This window comes from Nelumbo lutea, chromosome 1, assembly GCF_056320005.1.
Source record: "Nelumbo lutea isolate HS-2025 chromosome 1, American lotus-T2T, whole genome shotgun sequence".
Classification (NCBI taxonomy): Eukaryota; Viridiplantae; Streptophyta; class Magnoliopsida; order Proteales; family Nelumbonaceae; genus Nelumbo; species Nelumbo lutea.
The window spans coordinates 196,243,173-196,262,529 of NC_142684.1; the positions used below are offsets into that span (position 1 = coordinate 196,243,173).

Here is a 19,357-nt window from a genome sequence, read left to right on the forward strand (position 1 = left end):
CAGGAGGCCGAACTGCCGAGGAGTCAACACAGCCGGGCCGGCATGGTCCACCAGCTAATCGGTCCCCAGCTTTGGCCATGCATAGCGAACTGAGCCCTCAGAGTCTAGTAGTAGTCGCCCAATTGATCCGCTCTCCCGAACCACCAGACCTCTCAACCGAAAAGAGAAAAACTCCAGACCTCCCAGTCGAAGGGAGGAGGAGCCATAACGATTGAAGGATAGCCGTGAGCCCTCCAAACAGCATCACCGACGCCGAAGTGCCAATCCAGGGCCGAAGGCCGGCGTTGAGCCTCTTCCCCTCAAGTCTCGGACCTCCGGGACGTCTTGAACGATTGCTGCGCTAAGTGCGAAGCACACAGTCACAACTCCAAGCACTCTGGAGTTCGCGCCGAGCACCACCATGTTCTTGAAGACCGAAATGGCGCGCATGCCATGCTCGACCCCATGTTCTTAGAACTCTGAGCCGAGCACTCTGGAGTTCGCGCCGAGCACCACCATGTTCTTGAAGACCGAAATGGCGCGCATGCCATGCTCGACCCCATGTTCTTAGAACTCTGAGCCGAGCTCGGTGCTATCAAAGCCAAGTTCCGATAGGTTAAGGAAGGCCGTACTGACACCTCGGCCGGGCAAAGCAATTGCCCAGTGAGAATGGATGCCTTCTCCTCTGATATCGTCGCCGAGCCTTTGCCCCCGAACTTCAAAGCTCTCGCCTTGGAGATGTACGATGGGAATACAGACCCGAACGACCACCTGGAGAGCTTAAGGGCACTCATGATCCTGTACGGATACTCTGACGCCTTGACGTGCCGGACTTTCTAGGCGATCTTCAAGGGAGCCGCTCGGTGGTGGTTTTCTAGCCTCCCTCCTCGATCCATCACCTCATGGGAGCAGTTTTCCAACATGTTCATCACCTGCTTCATCAGCAGCTGGCGCCCCCAGAAAAGCGTTGTCTCTCTGATGACTATCAAGTAGAAGCGAAGAGAGAGCCTATAGTCATACATCGACCGCTTCAAGAAAGAAGAACTTGAGGTCCGTGACCTCGACCCCCTAGTCTCTATGCATGTTGCCATCAGCGGTCTCCTCCCCGGCTCGGCCCTCAAGTGCTCCGTTGCCAAAAGTTAGCCAAAGACGAAGCTGGAGTTCCTAGAAAGGGCCTAGAAATATATTGCCATCGAAGAGGCTTCGGCTACAAACGCCCATGAGAGAGGCACAGAGCACCGGGATGGAGCCCTTGAGAAGATGAGGAAGACGGGGACCAGGGCTGCAACAACAATAATAACAGTAAGAAGCCACTAACTTCGGCCTTGGCTTACAATTAGTACATGCCACTCAACTCCACATGCACACAGATTCTAATGCATATCAGGCAGAAGAAATTAATGAAGTGGCCTAAAAAGTTGAAGAAGAACCCCCGCAGGGGAACCCCCAAAAATACTTCTAGTTCCATCGAGGTACCGGCCACAACACCGAGGACTGTTATGATCTCAGAAACGAGATTGAGTTCCTCATTCGTCGGGGCCACCTTAAGCAGTATGTCGGAGGTGAGGGGGGCGCCTTGTTCTCTCAGCAGTAGCAACACTAACAAGCAGCAGGTGTCATCAACATCATAGTGGGAGGCATGGCCTCGGGTGGAGCCTCAACCTCGGCTCGCAAAGCCTACGCCAGATAACTGAACATCCAAGGGCCAACCTCCAAGAAGTAGAAGCAAGAACCCCTCTTCTTCACGGATGAGGACCTGAAGGGGGTAGTAGTCCTCCACGATGACGCATTGGTGGTCTTGGCCATCATTGCAAACTTCGTAGCCAAAAGGATACTTGCTGACAGTGGCTCCTCAGCTGACATCCTTTTTTATGAAGCTTTCGAAAAGATGAAGATAGCTTCGGAGCGCCTCCAATCAGTAGATGCCCCACTAGTCAGCTTCTCAGGTAGCATCATCAAACCAGAGGGCAATATCTCTCTACCAATCACAGTAGGGGTGGAGCCCTAGTAGGTGACAAGGATGACAGAGTTCCTGGTCGTGAAGATCGGCTCACCCTACAACGCCATCATTGGGAGATCAACTCTTCACACACTTTGGGCAGCCATGTCCTCCTACCACCTCACCTTAAAGTTCCCCACCGAGCACGGCATCAGAGTTGTTCATAGGGACTAGCACGCCGCCCGTCAATTTTATGTGGCAGCACTGAAGGGCAAGAATAAAGAAGCTCTGCCACTAGAAGGGCTTGGCCTTAGGGAGGAGCCAGCGAGCCGAGGCCAGCCGGCCGAGGATCTCATCTCGGTCCCCCTAGATGAGGATGAGCCCGACAAAATAGTCCCCCTAGATGAGGACAAGCTGAGGCTAGCCTATCCGAACTTGTAAGTTTTCTCAGACTTAATGCCGACATCTTTGCTTGGTCTGCCGCTGACATGCCTGGAATTTACCCCTCGGTCATTACACAGAGGTTGAGCATGGACCCGAGCTCTAGGCCAGTTCGACAGAAGAAGAGGAACTTTGCATCAGAGCGTTGAAAGGCCATTGAGGAGGAAGTTGAAAAGTTACTCAATTCCGACTTCATCCGAGAGGTACACTACTCTAACTGGTTGTCAAATGTGGTTATGGTAAAGAAAGCTAATGGGAAATGGCGGATCTGTATTGATTTTACAAACCTTAATCGAGCATGCCCCTAGGACAGTTTTCCTTTGCCGAGGATAGACCATCTCATTGATGCCACTGAAGGGTACAAGCTACTTAGCTTCATGGATGCCTTCTTTGGTACAATCAGATAAAGATGCAGCCGGGTGATGAAGAGAATACCTCATTCATCACCAAACATGGCACACAGCTACCGTGTGATGCCCTTCAGCCTCAAGAATGCTGGGGCCACCTACCAGCGCTTGTCAACTAGGTGTTCAAAGAGCATATGGGGAGGAACGTCGAAGCCTATGTGGATGACATGGTAGTGAAGAGCCTAAAAGCCGAGACCTTCATCTCAGATTTAACCGAGGCCTTTGACACCTTGCGAAAATATAACATGAAACTCAACCCTAGCAAGTGTGCCTTCAGCATCACATCAGGTAAGTTCTTAGGTTTCGTGTCACTCAGAGAGGCATTGAGGCCAATCCTAAGAAGATAAAGGCCATACTAGACATGGCACCTCCGCAGATGGTGAAGGAGACCCAAAAACTCATCGGTCGAATAGTAGCCCTAAATCTCTTCCTATCAAAGTCCACCGACCGCTGCCTACCCTTCCTCCGTGCCATCAAGAAGCTGAAAGAGTTTCAATGGATGGAGGAGTGCCAACATGCCTTTGACGAGCTCAAGGTGTACCTCACTTCGTCTCCCCTCCTCACCCGATCGACCGAAGGGGAAATCCTGTACTTGTACCTCTCGGTCGGGGATGAAGCCGTTAGTTTAGACCTCGTCAAGGAAGATGGCATGCATAAGCTAGTATACTATGCAAGCAAGGTTCTCTACGACGCCGAGACCAGGTACCTCGAGATAGAAAAGTTGGCTTTTGCCCTTGTGATTTCGGCAAGGAAACTCTGGCTGTATTTCTAGGCCCACACTGTAGTGGTCTTGAAGAACCAGACCCTCAAGGCTGTCCTTGCCAAGCCTGAGATCTCGGGGCGCCCGAAGAAGTGGGCCATCTAGTTGTCTGAGTTTGACATCCAATACCAGTCGAGGTTCGTGATCAAAGTACAAGCCCTGCCAGATTTAATAGTAGAATGCACCTTCAACCGAGCCCTTTGCTAGCCCCCAGAAAATGCTAAGGGGGATTATGTGAACGACGAGGCTCAACCTCGATAGAAGCTCTTTGCTAACGGCTCTTCCAATGCTAAAGGAAGCGGAACATGCCTCATTCTCCTCACCCCAGATGATGTTTCCTTGGAGTACGCACTAAGGTTTGACTTCCCAACATCAAATAACAAAGTCGAGACGAGGCCCTCCTCACTGGTTTGCAGTTTGCTAGGGACCTCGGCTCCTCACACGTCGAAGCCTTCAGCGACTCTTAGCTGGTGGTGAATCAGGTGAACAATGAGTACGAGGCCAGGGAACAAAGTACATCTAAGTATCTCGCCAAAGTCCAAGATCTAGCTCGCCACTTCCAATGCTTCTCCCTGCAATGGGTCCCACGAGCTGAGAACGCAGCGGATCCCCCAACCAGATTGTTCACATCGAGAAGCTACTTCGACCCTCCATTGAATAAGTCTAAGTACTCCCCATAGAGGCCAAACCTTCTTGGATGATCCCATCGTCAACTTCCTATCAACTGGACAGTTGCTCGAAGACAAAAATGAGGCAAAACGACTCAGACGACAAGCAACCCACTATACCTTGTTGGAGGGAAAGCTGTACCAAAGATCCTTCACCTTGACTTACCTCCGATGCATTCGTCCCAAGGAGGGCAACTATGTGCTACAAGAAATTCACGAAGGCATTTGCGGTAACCATCTCGGCGGGAGAGCCCTAGCCCAAAAAGCCCTAAGGCAGGGCTAGTTCTAGTCCACCCTCCACAAGGACACATCTAGATTGGTGCAAAAGTGTGATCCATGCCAAAGACACACCAACTTATGCCACAGGTTGGCCACTACTCTCTCGACGCTCAACAGCCCATGGCCCTTTGCCAAATGGGGCATGGACCTCCTTAGCCCCTTTCCTTTGGCCACGGGAGGCAGAAAGTACCTTGTTGTTGTAGTAGACTACTTCACCAAGTGGGTGAAAGCCGAGCCCTTGGCTGCCATCACGGTGCGAGCCATCCAAAATTTCTTTTGGAAAAGCATCATTTGCCGCTTCGGCCTACCCTACATGCTGGTTATCGACAACGGGAAGCAATTTGATAATGCCAAGTTTCGGGAGTAGTGTGCCTCCCTCGGCATCAGGCAATAGTACACCTCGGTAGGCTATTCTCAAACTAACGGCCTAATCGAGCAAAAGGCCTATGGGATGAAGAACTAAACAGTGTACTCTGAGTTTACCGAACTACGCCTCAGACATCCACGGGAGAAACTCCCTTCAGCTTAACCTACGACACAGAAGCAGTAATCCCAGTAGAGATTAGCCCGCTGATACTCCGAGTTGAGGCATACAATGAAGCCGAGAATGATGAAGCCCTCAGAGCAAAATTAGACATGTTGGAAGAAGTCCGAGAGCAAGCACAGATAAGGGTAGTCGCTTACCAACAGAGAGTGGTCCACTACTACAACTCCAGGGTAAAAGAAAGACACTATCAAGAGGGAGAACTTGTCCTCAGAAAAGTCATGGTCCTCGAACCTAGAGTAGGGAAGCTAGGCCCTAACTAGGAAGGCCCATACAGAATCAAGCAAATCGTCAGCCCCGACACTTTTCGCCTTGAACACCTAGATGGAAGATCTAACCTTGGACATGGAATTCGGAGAACCTCCGGATATACTACAAATGATTGTAACATCTTTTTGAAATTGTGGAATGAATGAAGCAAATTTCCTCTCTAGCTCAATGCTCAGTGTGTGTACCTACTAAGTTCTTATAATAACTCTTTGGCCTCATGATTGGCAGGGGCGCACAGCCTTCTTCAAGGGCTATACCTCCTCACTAGACCGACGCCAAGAATTAATGAATAAGTAGTAAACACCTTAGCTATGACTTAATGCGTCAGAATACACCAAGATGGCCGAGGGCCCCATGTGCCTCAGCACCCCACCTCAGTGGCGGCTAGCCTCCTAAACTTTCACACTTAGCGCTACTAGCAAAGGAAGATAGCCTCATCGGAGCGTTATGCTCGACCTCGTCGAAACAAGTATGCGGGGATACGAGAGCCAAGCAAACTTCGGCTCTGCCTAGGCCTCATAGAGCCAGACGAGCCTCAGCTCTGTCTTGGCCACCCCCCCAATAGGGCAGGCCACCTTGGCCTCGCTGAAGCTAATGCGTAGGGATATGGGTGCCAGGCGAGCCTCGACTCTACCTAGGCCCCGTGGAACCAGACGGGCCTCTACTTTGTCTTGGTCACCCCTCAACACTTAGAAAAATGGGAGGCAGGCGAGCCTCAGCTTAGCCTCGGCCCCCACTCTCATGTCGACAGGTCATCTTGCTATTTACCCAATGGATTTATTTTTTTCATTAATTTTTTTGCACAAACCAAATGAACTAAGTTGTCTCCTTTCTTATAAATTGGTCAATTTCTAATTTGAAAACATTGCATTTTGAAACATGAAAGGTAAATTATGATTAGTTATTGTTTTATTTATTTAATGATTAAAATCTAGATCTTTTTGCTTTTAAACTTCTATTTTATGGTTGTTCATTCTATAATTCCAACTTATTATATAACTACTAAGTGTAAAGCAAGTGGCAGTTTTTGATGATGATGATGATAGTAAATAATGTGTTTCCAATTTTTTTTTTTTTTTACATTTTGTTTATATTTCTATGTTTATAAAAATTATTCTTATTTGCCACATTTATTTTTGTTTAATTAATATGGTGAATATACGATATTATAAATGTGCCCAAATGTTGTCTATATTTTTTGTATTTTATACTTTTGTTTTTTTTCATCTTTTTTAATTATATTATTATTTAATTATGCCATCAAGGGTTGAGCCAAAAAGGTTGAATTGTTGACTTGTCGCGAAACTGGAAAAAGGTTGTTTAAATTACATTTATCTCCTTACAATTAGAAAGGGACCAAATTCAAAAATTCTCCAATTTCAAAGTGTTTAAATTACATTTATCTCACTCGAAGCCTTGGAGATTATAATATTCGAAACGTCGATAGGGTTTATATCTCCCTTGTCGAGAAGCTCCCCCTTTCTCCTCATTAGGGGTGCAAATGGATCAAATCAAGATCCAATCAAATTTGGTCGGATTTTTAGATTAGATCGGATAATAGGAGTATAGGACCCTGTTGAAAACCAGACCGAACTCGAATCAGCCCCCTATCTAATCCGAAAATATGTTTATACTGAAATTTTGGGTACATTTCTTAAACTACCCTTATAGTTTAGTTAATTGACTAAGTATTCCCTTATTGTTTGAATATTGTCTAACGCTACGCCTACTGTTTCTGACAATTGAGTAACTCTATCCTTATAATTAGCATCTGTTAATATTCTATTAAAACTAGTACACACATGACATATAATTTTTTAGAAACCCAATTTTACCCTTCATCCTTCTCCTCCTTCAGCAGCATCAAACCAAGCTGACTCGGTCCATAATTAGTGATAACATAGCCCCCTCCACCTCCGGCCCCTCTCACTCTCACTCACTCTCACTCACTCTCTCACCCTTATCGATCAAAAACACCGCTATTGCTACTGCAACTTCCAGCAGCCGCGGTGATCTTCTTCCTCCACCCTCTTCCTTCTCCCTTCTCCCTCTCCACCTCCCCTGTAAACAATCCCATCTCAGATCTGAGTTCTTGATCATGCAATACCCACCTCAGAGAAAGGGATCGATAAACAAGAGCTTCATCACCGTCTTCGGATTCAATTTGTATATCTCTAGGATAACTGAAGTTCTACAAGAATTTATACACATTCCTATATCTCCAGGATTCCATTTGTAAAGCTCCCAACTCAGACAAGCCCAATGCTGGATGTAGGTAATTCGATTATAATAGGTCAATGTCTTTGAGCGTATAGGAAAAACTTAATCATGACTCCTCAGTCTATGGTTCAAGTTGGGTTGAATGAAGCCGTCGGTACTTAGGGGCAGGATTATAGTTAGAGGTTTGGGTGGTCGCAAGGTGCTACCATGCTAGGAAGACCAAAAATGCAGCGGAGGGGATGGTTAAATTTCGATGGCGATGGGTGGTCCTAGATTCTAGTTTGGTGATAGATTTAATGTAGTTGCAAAGGCAAGGAAAACATGGGGGGAACGGTGGAGAAGAGAGAGATCAGAGGAGAGGGAGATCAAAAGACTAAACCATTGCTGCCAAGAGTTGTAGTGGCGATGGCGGAGATGAAAGGAAAACAAGGGATGGGGAAGGTGTTCAAATGGCTAAAAGAACAGAAGTGTAGGTGATTGGGTATCGAAAAACGGGAAAGAACGATGAAAAATCTCAAAGGAATGGAGGGAAGTTGGAGTCACTTGCTTCCATTGTCAAGTCTTTGTTGCCACTGTCGAGAGAAAGAAGGTGTATAGTGGATTCTGTGTTGGTGAAGAGAGAGACAACAGAAGATAGAGAGAGAGAGAGAGAAGAAACGAGGGAGAAAGAGGTGAGAGGGAGGTTGTTGCCATTGTTATTTGGTCGAGAGGTTGAAGATGAAGGTGAATAGCATCTCTTGGTGATCTATAGTCAGTCATCGGTTTCCAAGTGATCGACTTGGGAAAGACTAATTGATTTGATCGTGCAATACCCACCTGGGAGAAAGGGTTTCATTTGATAGAGGACAGTGACGATTCCTCTTCCTTCGATGAGGACAGAGACAGAAAAGATGAGGTGGGCAACCTTTCAAGACCCAACAGTGATGGCATCGGAGGTGAGGTGACTGGACCTGGGTGGTGAAGACCAGGAAGATGAAGAAGAACAGGAAGAGCTTCCAATTTGACTTAAGGGCAAAACGAACATTTTAGCCCTTTCATCAATATTTTAACAACAATGGCAATTTTCCAAAACAGTAGGGGTAGGTTAGACAATAGTCAAATAGTAGGGATATATTTAGTCAATTAACTAAATCATAAGGGTAGTTTAAGAAATTTGTCCTTGAATTTTATAATATTTATTTTTTTATAAAATACACACATATATATATATATATATATATATATATATATATATATATATATATATATATATATACTGAAGAAAATACTTGTATTTTTTATTTTTTCTTTATATAAATTATTATATTTTTAAAATTTTTCAGAAATTAAAAGGATCGGGTCATATTCGGATATCCAACATTATTGACGGATTCAAATTCGAATATGTGTTTGTGAGATGTGATCGGATCTTCAACTCAGATTAGATCTGATGTTTGTGTTGTCCAATCAGATTCGGATAGGCTAGTGTGGCTGGTCAGGGACAAATTTTCTGTCCTAAGGGGACAACGATGTGAATTCCTAGTCGTCAGTGTCCTCAGTCAATCTAATCTTCTTCTTGAGGAGTTGTTGACTGCCACATGCTTCGAACCTAACTGTTCTCTCAATTGGGTTGGATGGGTTGGGTTTGGATTGGGTCAAAGTACTTCAGGTTGATTTCGGGTCAGGTTGAATTTTGAGTTGGGTTGTCAAATGCTAGACCCTAACCCTAAATATTCGGGTTAGGGTTGACCTAGGGGTCAATTCAGGTCATCCCAAAAAATAATTAAAATTAAAAAAAAAGAAAAATTACATGAAAAATGTCAAAATTAAAAGAATTAACCTTAAAATTCCAAATATAAAATAAAAAACTTAAACATTTAACAATTTAAAGAGTAAACAATAAAAAGTTAAGACTAAATAAAAAAATTAAAGAGTGAAAACTTCTAACAATGCATAAATAATCCAAGTTAAACTTGACAATCGGGTCAACGAGTTGACCCATGACCCAACCCAACCCCAGTTTTTCAGATCGGGTCACTTTCACATTCGGATAGCTAAATATGAGACCCTAACCCTGTTTTTTTGGGTTGGGTTGGGTTAGATTCGCGGGTTGGGTAAACTATATGCTAGGTCTATCTACTACATCAGCTTTTCTCTTCTTCCTTATTCTGCTCGCTATTGCTTTCCTTATCCCTTTTCTTCTCCAATCACCTCTGTTGTGAATCATCCCTATTCAATTCTTCTTCCTTGTTCTTCGGAAATGAATAGTCAAGGAAAGTGAAAGTGAAAGTGAAGTCATGATGAATTATAAGTTTACATACAGAAACCACAACAGAAAAAACTTTCGCCATTGGGGCTGATGAGGCGAGCTCTCCTGCTGCAGGAAAGCTAATATATGTTTGTTCTTTTTATCACTTGGTGTCGTGGTGTAGTTGTTTACATAATTATTATTTTCTTTGCCAAGAGGCCAAAAAATCATTATATTATGAACCTCAACCAACATCCACTCAAATTGTACCTCTAATGTGTATGATATGAGAGAGAGCGCTGTTAATTAGGACAACAGTTTTGATTTGGCCATTATTAACCTAACTAAAACTGAATTGACTCTACCAATATATATATATATGTATATATATTAAAATTATATATATTTTTAAATATAATTCTTTTAATACAAAAAAGTAAAAAATTTCTACATTTTTTAGTCTAAAATATTTTATATCATAAATTCATTTTTCTAATAATACCATTGTAATTTATTAAATTTAAATTTAATTTTTAAATTTAAATCTTTTGAACAAACAAATCAAACCGAAAATAGACCCAAACTGATACAACCCGAGTTCGTAGGTTTTCACTAATGGTCAATCGTTTTGGGTGATAAAACTTCCAACCTAACCAGGTCACTTTGGTTGGCGAAACAGCCTGAAAATACAATTATTGAAAATAAATTTAATTTATCTACATTAGATTGAACATTTATAGCAAAAGTACACGATTATTGAAAATAAATTTATAAAATACAATAGATATCTAATAAAAATATAATAATTACTGAAAATATATTAAATTAGTCAATAAATAGTGTAAACTCAAATAATAGTTTAATCTCTAATAAATATTAATCAATAAATTATAAAAAATACATAATTACTAAAATAAATTTATAAAAAAATTACAATAAATACGATAAATTAAAATTCAAAAGTTAAATAATAGTTGTTTAATCTCCAATAATTATTGACAATTTACTATTAAATAACAGAACAAAAATAGATTCATAAATAATTATTGAAAACATATTTATCAAAAGAAACAATAAATAATTACTGAAAATAAAATAAATATTAATTTTAATATACATATAAATATATAATGAATATACACTATTATTGAAAATTATTACTAATAAATATTAATTTTGTTGAAAGTTATTTTCTATAATTATTAATTGATATAAGTGAAATTAGCTATTTACAATATTGTTTACTTATTTAAATTTTAAAATATTAATTATTTATTGAATTAATTATAATTAGTACTATTATTACATAATTGGTCATTAATTCTGTAAAATGTTAAATTGTTATTGATATGAATATTCTGGAATCTAATATAATTATTTTTCTACGTTTAAGATTTTTTTTTAAAATTTATTACATAATTTCGTTATTTTAGCTATTTAAAATTTAGTCACGTTAAATATTTTGTTATTTAAATATTTAAATAATATGTAAAATATTTAAAGTTTTTCACCGTTTGAATTTTATTTATTTTAATGTTATTACGTAATATTAATTTATCTACATTAGATTGAAAATGTATAGCAAAAATACAAGATTATTGAAAATAAATTTATAAAATACAATAGATATCTAATAAAAATACAATAAATATTGAAAATATATTAAATTAGTCAATAAATAGTGTAAACTGAAATAATAGTTTGATCTCTAATAAATATTAATCAATAAATTATAAAAAGTACATAATTACTAAAGATAATTTTATAGAAAATACAATAAATACGATAAATTAAAATTCAAAAGTTAAATAATAGTTGTTTAATCTCCAATAATTATTGAAAATTTCCTATTATATAAAAAACAAAAATAGATTCACAAATAATTATTGAAAACATATTTATTAAAAAACACAATTAATAATTATTGAAAATAAAATAAATATTAATTTTAGTATACATATAAATATATAATAAATATTATTTTTTTAAAGTTATTTTTTATAATTAATAATTGATATAAGTGAAATTATCTATTTACAATATTATTTATTTATTGATTTATTTAAATTGTATTGTTACTTAAATTTATTTTCTAATATATGTATATATGTATGCATACATTTATATATGTATATATCTATACATGTGGCTATATATTAGTATTTTTAAAATATGGTTGAATATGTTTGAATCTTTTTTAATATGATTGTAATTTTTTAATTATTTTAAAAACAAAAACAAAAACAAAAACAAAATGGTTGACATTATAAAAAATCACGAGTGGGGAGAGGCTCCCCGTCCCCGCCCTACCCCATTGCCATTCCTAATTGTATGGTAATGTCCTCTTCATTCTGAGATGAGAATGAAGCTTCGTAGGCAAAATTGGAGAATTTTTCCGGTTTTCCTCTCACTTGACTTATCATTTTTATTGGGGTTTGATTTTGATTATTTTTTATTTGTTTGTTTGATATCCATACTACCTATAAAAGAGTGAATGCCCTTTCTTTTTAGAATTTTCACTAGATGTTTTCTACCCCTTGTCTAAGCATACAGTGGGCATAAAGAGGATATATATGTCCTTTACTTTCATTTCAAAAACTGCCTACTTATAATCGTATAAGGAAAGGTCTATTGTCTGAAGTAGGGGGTGAGACCAAAGAAGTTGATATTTAGAGTCTCTATTTACTGGAGAAGAAAATTCTATTAGAGAGGTTGTTGAGAGTTACCGAGGAGGATAATGAGAGGTTTTTGTTGAAGCTCAAAAACCAGATTGATAGGTATTAGACTCTTTTTTTTTTCTTCATTTCTTTCCCTTTTTTTGCTTAAAAACAGGACTGATAGATATTAGACTCTTCTTTTTTTTCTTCATTTCTTTTCCCTTTTTTTTGCTGAACTGAATTTTTTCCTTAGAATATACTTATCGAGTTACTTTCTCTGCATCTGGGTTGTGCTCAGAGTTGGACTTGATATTCTCAAAATGGAAGTCCAAATGCAGAAGTTTATGTGGGAAGCAAAGCTTTGGCAACAATTTTCAAATTCTCTATTAACATGTTTGAGGTGAATTAACTACATTTAATATTTTAATAATCATGTATTCATGTATAGTTTCGTTTGACCTATAATTTTCGATATTGCCACGTGCAAATATCCGTACACGTTTACTAATTAATATAATAGCGCAAAAAAAAAAAAAAAAGCTGGTGCATGATAAAGCCATGTGAAGGTAATCGAGTTATGAGGGGGGAGATGTGAGATGCACTCAACACAGACCACACAAAATACCAGGCTTCATGATTTCACTTCTTTTAAGTTTTAATCATGGCATGTTGGGCTTGGGCAGACTGGAGAGCAACTCAAGACGTCGTCGGTGGTTTGAATGATGAAGGATGAACCCTCCACCCAGCCCCAGCCTATTCTTTTAATCAAACCTACTTGGATTAGATCGACAATTGGGATTTGCTATCTCAACTTATTCAATTGAAACTGATCAAATTAACTCTCTATTCTCCAGTTGAACGATTATCGTCGCAAACTAAGCTTCATATTCTCTCCTTTCCTGTTGGGCTGTAACCTGTAATAAGTTTGTTAATTACTGGGTTATTATTCAGATTTCTTGTCGGCAGGTATTTACCATAGCTCCTTGTCGGTGCATCCATCCATTGAAATGCGGACTCTGTGTACCTGCCCCTTCCCCCCTTCTTCCTGTACAACACACAGAGACAGAGAATCGACGTATCTTCTCGATTATTGACTATGATTGTTGCAGAAATGAAAATTTCGTTAATGCGGTATGCGGAGAAAAGTTTAAATCTAGTCTTATTGGTTTAATTTTCTAGGGTCATCAAGAATTATTCTCCAAGTAAATTCTGTGGCACCCACTTAAGCTCTTTCAACGACATTTAAAATAAAATAAATGAACAATTTAATAATTCGGTTCATTTTGATCTTATTTTATACACGCTTTCTCTTTGTTGTCGGGATCCTTAGTTTACCAACATCTCAAGCAGTCTACCAACTCATTCCCTTGACTTCACAAGCCTTAGATTGGAGGTTTTCTAGGTTCTTCTTCCCCTTCTGTTTCAAGCTTTCTTCCACTTATCTATTAGGCTGTATTTGATTGTAATATAAATAAATTTGCACTAATGAAACTATGACAGTGCAAATGATTCAAGTGTAAATTCTGACTTATTTTTATTTTAAATTTTAGTTTATTTTATTTAATTGCAATGTAAATAAAATAAATTAAGACACAAAGTACAATAAAATTTTAGTTTATTTTATTAGTGCAAATAAAATTGCTTTAATATTTTTTATGTCATCTAATGATATGATATGATGGTTTTATAATCTACTCTCCCACCATTGACCACTGACACAGGCCACCCATTCATCACTTTTTATTCCCCCACCCTCTTTAAAACAAAAAAGTACCTTTCGATATCAACCCCCTCCCCTCCCCAGCAAAAGTGCTACTCAGACTGGTTCACTGAATTTAAACTATTCAACCAAACTTTAACAAAGGTAAATAAGCCAAAGAATAGAGATAACCCATGGCCCCATGCTCATCAAAGGGGAGCCTCACTAATTGAAAGTGGGCCTCATTACTCCATATAGGTCCCCATGTGAAATATTAATTTTTTTTTTGGTATTTTAGGTAAAGTATATCTATGGTGAAGTTATTAATTAACACCAATTCCCAAGCTTCTGAATTCTGATCCTGACTCCTCTGAGTGATCTTTGATTATACCCCATAGCCCTTCATATAAATCTCATTAATGGAATGTATATGGCTAACAATGCCAAAAAAAAAAAAGAGATCCGTCCAAGCTCCATAGCTCTACATTGAAATTAAAACTATAGCAACAATAATACAGAAACCTTCATCATAAATACTCAAATTAAATTTATCAAAATTCACATGACTATAGTGAAATAATATATATATATATATATATATATATATATATACAAAATTACAAATTCAATCTCCAAAAAAAATCCAAATATATATATATATATATATATATATAACATTGCCTGCATATGTAATCCCACGTGGCATCATAAAAACTGTAAAATAACTAAATTTAACTACCTTCCTTCAATATCCCACCCACCTTACCTTCTGAGTTCTGCCATGCATGCCATGAAATCGATCCAAAATTCTATCTAATTTTCTCTCGAACTATTCTAAATTATAATCTTAATCTTTCTCTTTTTGTAAATATATATCATCTCTCACCTCTTGGACTCACACAAAATAAATAGTTTATTGGCTTCTCAGTCTTCTTATTCTCAAATTTCCCAGCATTTATTTGATTATTTCCATCTGGTTTGCTCCCTGAATCTTTTTAACACCCCATCAAGAGTAACATCAAATGCATCCTTGATACTCTCCAGCCCCTCTTTAGGCTCTGCGTAAACAAACCTGGGTATGTAATCGATGATCTTCTCTCTCATTCTCCTTTTTTCTTCTTTGCTAAACCCTTCAAGCACTTCTCTAATGGATGTCCCGTTCTTCACCTCGTTCCGGTCTATGTACACCGAGTAGCTCTCCGATTCGCCTGGCAGGAACCACTCGTACTGATAATAAGCCGTCCTCTTCCAGAAAAAGACCGGGATTGAACCGGCCACCATACAGTCGAATATGGAACGTCTCGTGAAGCTATCCCCTCTGGGCTGTAAACAGAATTCCGAGTTCAGGAACGTCTCGAGGATCGCCGAAGTGCCGTTCGAGCAGCGACTCCCGGCGCAGTCCACGATCTTGCACGAACCCGACTCGCTACGGCAGTGTCTTAACAACAGCCCCCTGAAGTCGTCCTTGAATACGCCACGTGTAGCTCCGGCGAAGCAGAAGAGTGTCCTACGGTTGCGTGTCCGTACGTAATCCTGCCACTGCCGTACGTCCGAGTCCGTTCTCGGATGGAATCCAGTGGGATACGGAACTCCGATGTCGAAGTAGTCCCACGGGTTCCGTTCGATCAAGAGCCGTGTAACGTTCTTCATCGCGGGCATGTAGATGAAGCTGGACCCCCAATCCTCGTCCTTGGACCGTCGGAAGTCCCAGCTGATGCGACCCAGCATGATGAAGTGATCCCAGCCGTTCGACCTCCTCCAGAACGGTTGCTCTTGGACCCACTTCAACAACATCTCACAATGGAAATCACGGTCGCGAGCGCTGTAATTGGACCACAGATACTTACCGACAGCGAGTCCGGCGTAGAACGGTACGTAGAATGCTGTTGCAGATTCGGGGTCTAGGGTTCGACAGTGGTGGGCGAGCATCCGATTGTGAAAGATGATCTCCGAGGCAAACTGGTCAGTCCAGTACCACGCTGGTGTCAAATTCTCCGGCACGATTCCAGCGAGTGCCGTTGCTCTCCGGCCGAAACCATCGTTGGAAAGTGCGTCGCATCGAGAGTGCCAAGGATTCAACCGTTCGCAATTCTCGGTAAGTTCTGTATTAAACATAGTGGGGAGATCATAAACATAAACCTTACCATTATCACATGCGTAACTTGAGACGTCGGCTACTGTGGCGGTGGTGGTAGTGTCCTGAGAGGAGAAGTACCGGAAAGAAATAGAGACGGGGACAGAACGAAGCATGAAGAGAAGAAAAAGCTGGAGGAAGAGAATGCTGAGTAAGAGCCATGTTCGAGGATGGGTAGAGGTGTAGATGTGGACCGAGTATAGAGCGTTCTTGCGGTCTGTGTAATCCGGGGTTTTGGGTCTTTTCAGAAATTGGGGTTCCGGCGGCGGGGGATCGGATGTGGGAAGCATCAGAAGCTCTATAAGGCGACTCCCCCGGGTTTTCCGGCGAAATTGGACCGGAAAGATTGACGCTTTTTGTGGGAGGTTTCCTTTTTCGAGGGGTTTCGTTTCTCAGACCCTGCGACACGAGAGAGAGAGAGAAAGCGAAAATGGTGGTGGACTGGAGAAATCAGAAAAAGAGCGTTATAAAGCGGTTTTATCTGGCCCGATCGATCGAGCTGAAGAAAGCCTGTTGTGTTGAGTGATCGACCCAGAAGACAGGGTATTGAACACGTGTCCGGTAAATCAACCGGATAGAGGGCGGAACGGGCAATGAATGAAAGAAGTCACAATGGAGATGGTGCCGTTACGTGGCTGTCGGCTGTTGATGGCGCCACGTGGAAATGGTAGGATAGCCTATGTTTCTTGGAAGGACAGGACGGAATCAATAAAAAATCAAAATTGTAGAAAAGGAAAAAGGGAAGGGATAACGGACGCCATGCGTGGTATAAAATAGAGTAGAATGAGAAATGGGTGGCGTCCGCTGAGCTGTATTGATTGAGGAGGGTAGCTAAAGTACGAAATGGGAGGAAGTGGCGGGGCCCCAGACCAAGTAGTCTCAACTTGCAACTCGCAAGCGCTACGGTGAATAATCGCGTCATCGCCGACACTAATCGTGAAGCCGTGAAAGCGAATAGGCGACGATGCATTTTAGACCATAATCATCTCACTCATTGCACACTTGGGCTATGTTTGGTTTGATGTTATGTCCCAAAAACTCATACAAAGTTCTTCATACAATTAGAACATCAATAAAAGAAACTGGTATTCATAAGAAGTATTTAACAGTTGGTCGATTTTTTGAGAGAGTGCTGGTTTTCCCAATCACTCACAGCATACTTCACTCAAAGAAAAGCATACCACCCCTCGTCCCCCAAAGCCCCTTTTTATAATCTTTTGATAGCATAACTGACTCCCCCTATAAATGTCCAAAAACTCTTCTTATTCATAATTGATATAGCTATAAATGCCCCAAGACTCTTCCTATTCCCTTCACCTCCTCCATATATGCTCCATGTCTAATCATCTCCCCCTTATGCTGCCTTTTCTTTCTCCCAGCATACGTAAGGTTAATTGGGGGCCTATTATTACCCGCCGCCCAAAGTCTAACCTTATCCTCAAGGTTAAAATGAGAAAATTGGTTTCAAAACAAGTCAAAAGGCTTCCAATAATCTTCAAAATCAGGCAGGCCCAGTCAATGAATAAGCACTTCCAAACCAGTAGCTCCAAGCATAGTGGATGGACGCACACTGCGCACTGATATGTCCCTGCACAGGCCAAGCAGCAGCTCGCCCAATGTACAGATGGTGTGTCTACTTTGTCACCTCTTGAAGCATGTCTATTTCCTCCAGCTTTGCGTTTCCAACCTTCAGCCTCTCCATGATCCTCCACAGCCATCCTGTCCCCTCCCTGCATAGTGTGCACTGCCCACAACTTTCATGCTTGTAGAAGTAAGAGAGCCTAGCAATTGCATCCACAATATCAGTTGACTTGTCCATCACAATTACAACAGTTGTCCATAAACCCGTTTGGACAGCCTTGAGTGCATCATAATCCATCAACACGTCATCACATATGTGCTTTGGAATCAGTGGAATAGAAAAACCCCCTGTTATCACAGAAAACAAATTATCCCACCCCCCTCTAACTCCTCCACAATGCCTCTCTATCAGCTCCTTCAATGGAATACTCATCTCCTCTTCAATTGTACAGGGCTAATTCATGTGGCCTGAGACACAGAATAGCTTTGTCCCAGAATTGTTCTTCCTGCCAAAACTAGCAAACCATTCAGGATCATGCCTTAAAATGGTGGGGGAAAGAGCCACAGTGTCAACATTTGTAATAGTTGTTGGACATCCATATAGCGCTGCATTAGCTGGAAAAGGAGGCTTCAACCTTGGTTTTCCTTGTTTTCCTTCAAGGCTTTCCAACAATGTCGTCTCTTCTCCACAAATGTAAGCACCAGCCCCATAGTGGATATGAACATCAAAATCATACCCAGATCCACATGCTTTTTTTCCCAAAAGTCCAGCTTGATAAGCTTCCCTCCTTGTCTTCTCAAGGTTTTTCCGCTCATTTAAATACTCTTCCCTTATGTAGATATAAGCAGTAGTGGCCCGCATACCAACCCCTGCAATTAAGCAACTCTCAAGTAGTTTATCTGGGTCATGGCGCATAATTTCTCTGTCCTTACATGTTCCTGACTCACTCTCATCAGCATTGACAACAAGATAAGAAGGACGGCCATCAGATACTTGTGGCATGAAAGACCACTTCAGGCCAGATGAAAAACCAGCTCCACCATGGCCTCGAAGACCAGATTTCTTCATTTCATTGACAATCCAATCAGAGCCCTTAAGTACCAAGTCTTTAGTTCTATACCAGTCACCCCGCTTCATGGCACCTTTCAGGAAAGGGTCGTGCAACCCATTAACAAATGCTTCTTCAAGGACTGATTCCGACAGGTCACGTAGGGGAGTGGAGAGCACCTCGAATTGGCAACGATATCCCTTAACAGTAATACCATGCCAACGCATCACCCTCTAAACAGACAACTACAGCTCGCAGACGCTCCACAAGAAGCAAGCCATTAATCTCAAAATAGCGCTTCGCGTGAAAAAGCCAGCCATCTGGATTTTCCCCATCAAAAATAGGTAACTCCAACTTCCGAGGAAGTGAATCAGAAGTATGTTCCGGGATTGACATTGAAGGAGACGTAGGGAAAGCTGCACTCTTCCCTTTGTAGACAAAGGAGCTAGCAAGGTTTGTTGCTGAAGCAATAGATCAAAACGTCTTACCAAGTCTTGAACGCC

The 19,357-nt window shown here is 40.9% G+C and overlaps 2 protein-coding genes and 1 pseudogene across 2 annotated transcripts; 1 reads left to right on the top strand and 2 right to left on the bottom strand.

Moving 5' to 3' along the window:
• Positions 1–3,127: 3,127 nt before the first annotated feature.
• LOC148880177 (uncharacterized) lies at positions 3,128–3,538 on the top strand. The gene has a single exon (XM_088976240.1). The coding sequence runs from the start codon at positions 3,128–3,130 to the stop codon at positions 3,536–3,538; it is 411 nt and encodes a 136-aa protein (XP_088832366.1).
• Positions 3,539–14,600: 11,062 nt separating this feature from the next.
• GT18 (glycosyltransferase 18) lies at positions 14,601–16,711 on the bottom strand. The gene has a single exon (XM_088961997.1). It carries the CDS (start codon positions 16,512–16,514, stop codon positions 15,054–15,056), a length of 1,461 nt encoding a protein of 486 aa, XP_088818123.1. The 5' UTR covers positions 16,515–16,711; the 3' UTR covers positions 14,601–15,053.
• Positions 16,712–17,582: 871 nt separating this feature from the next.
• Positions 17,583–19,081, bottom strand: LOC148880179 (NADH dehydrogenase [ubiquinone] flavoprotein 1, mitochondrial pseudogene; annotated as a pseudogene).
• Positions 19,082–19,357: the final 276 nt, after the last annotated feature.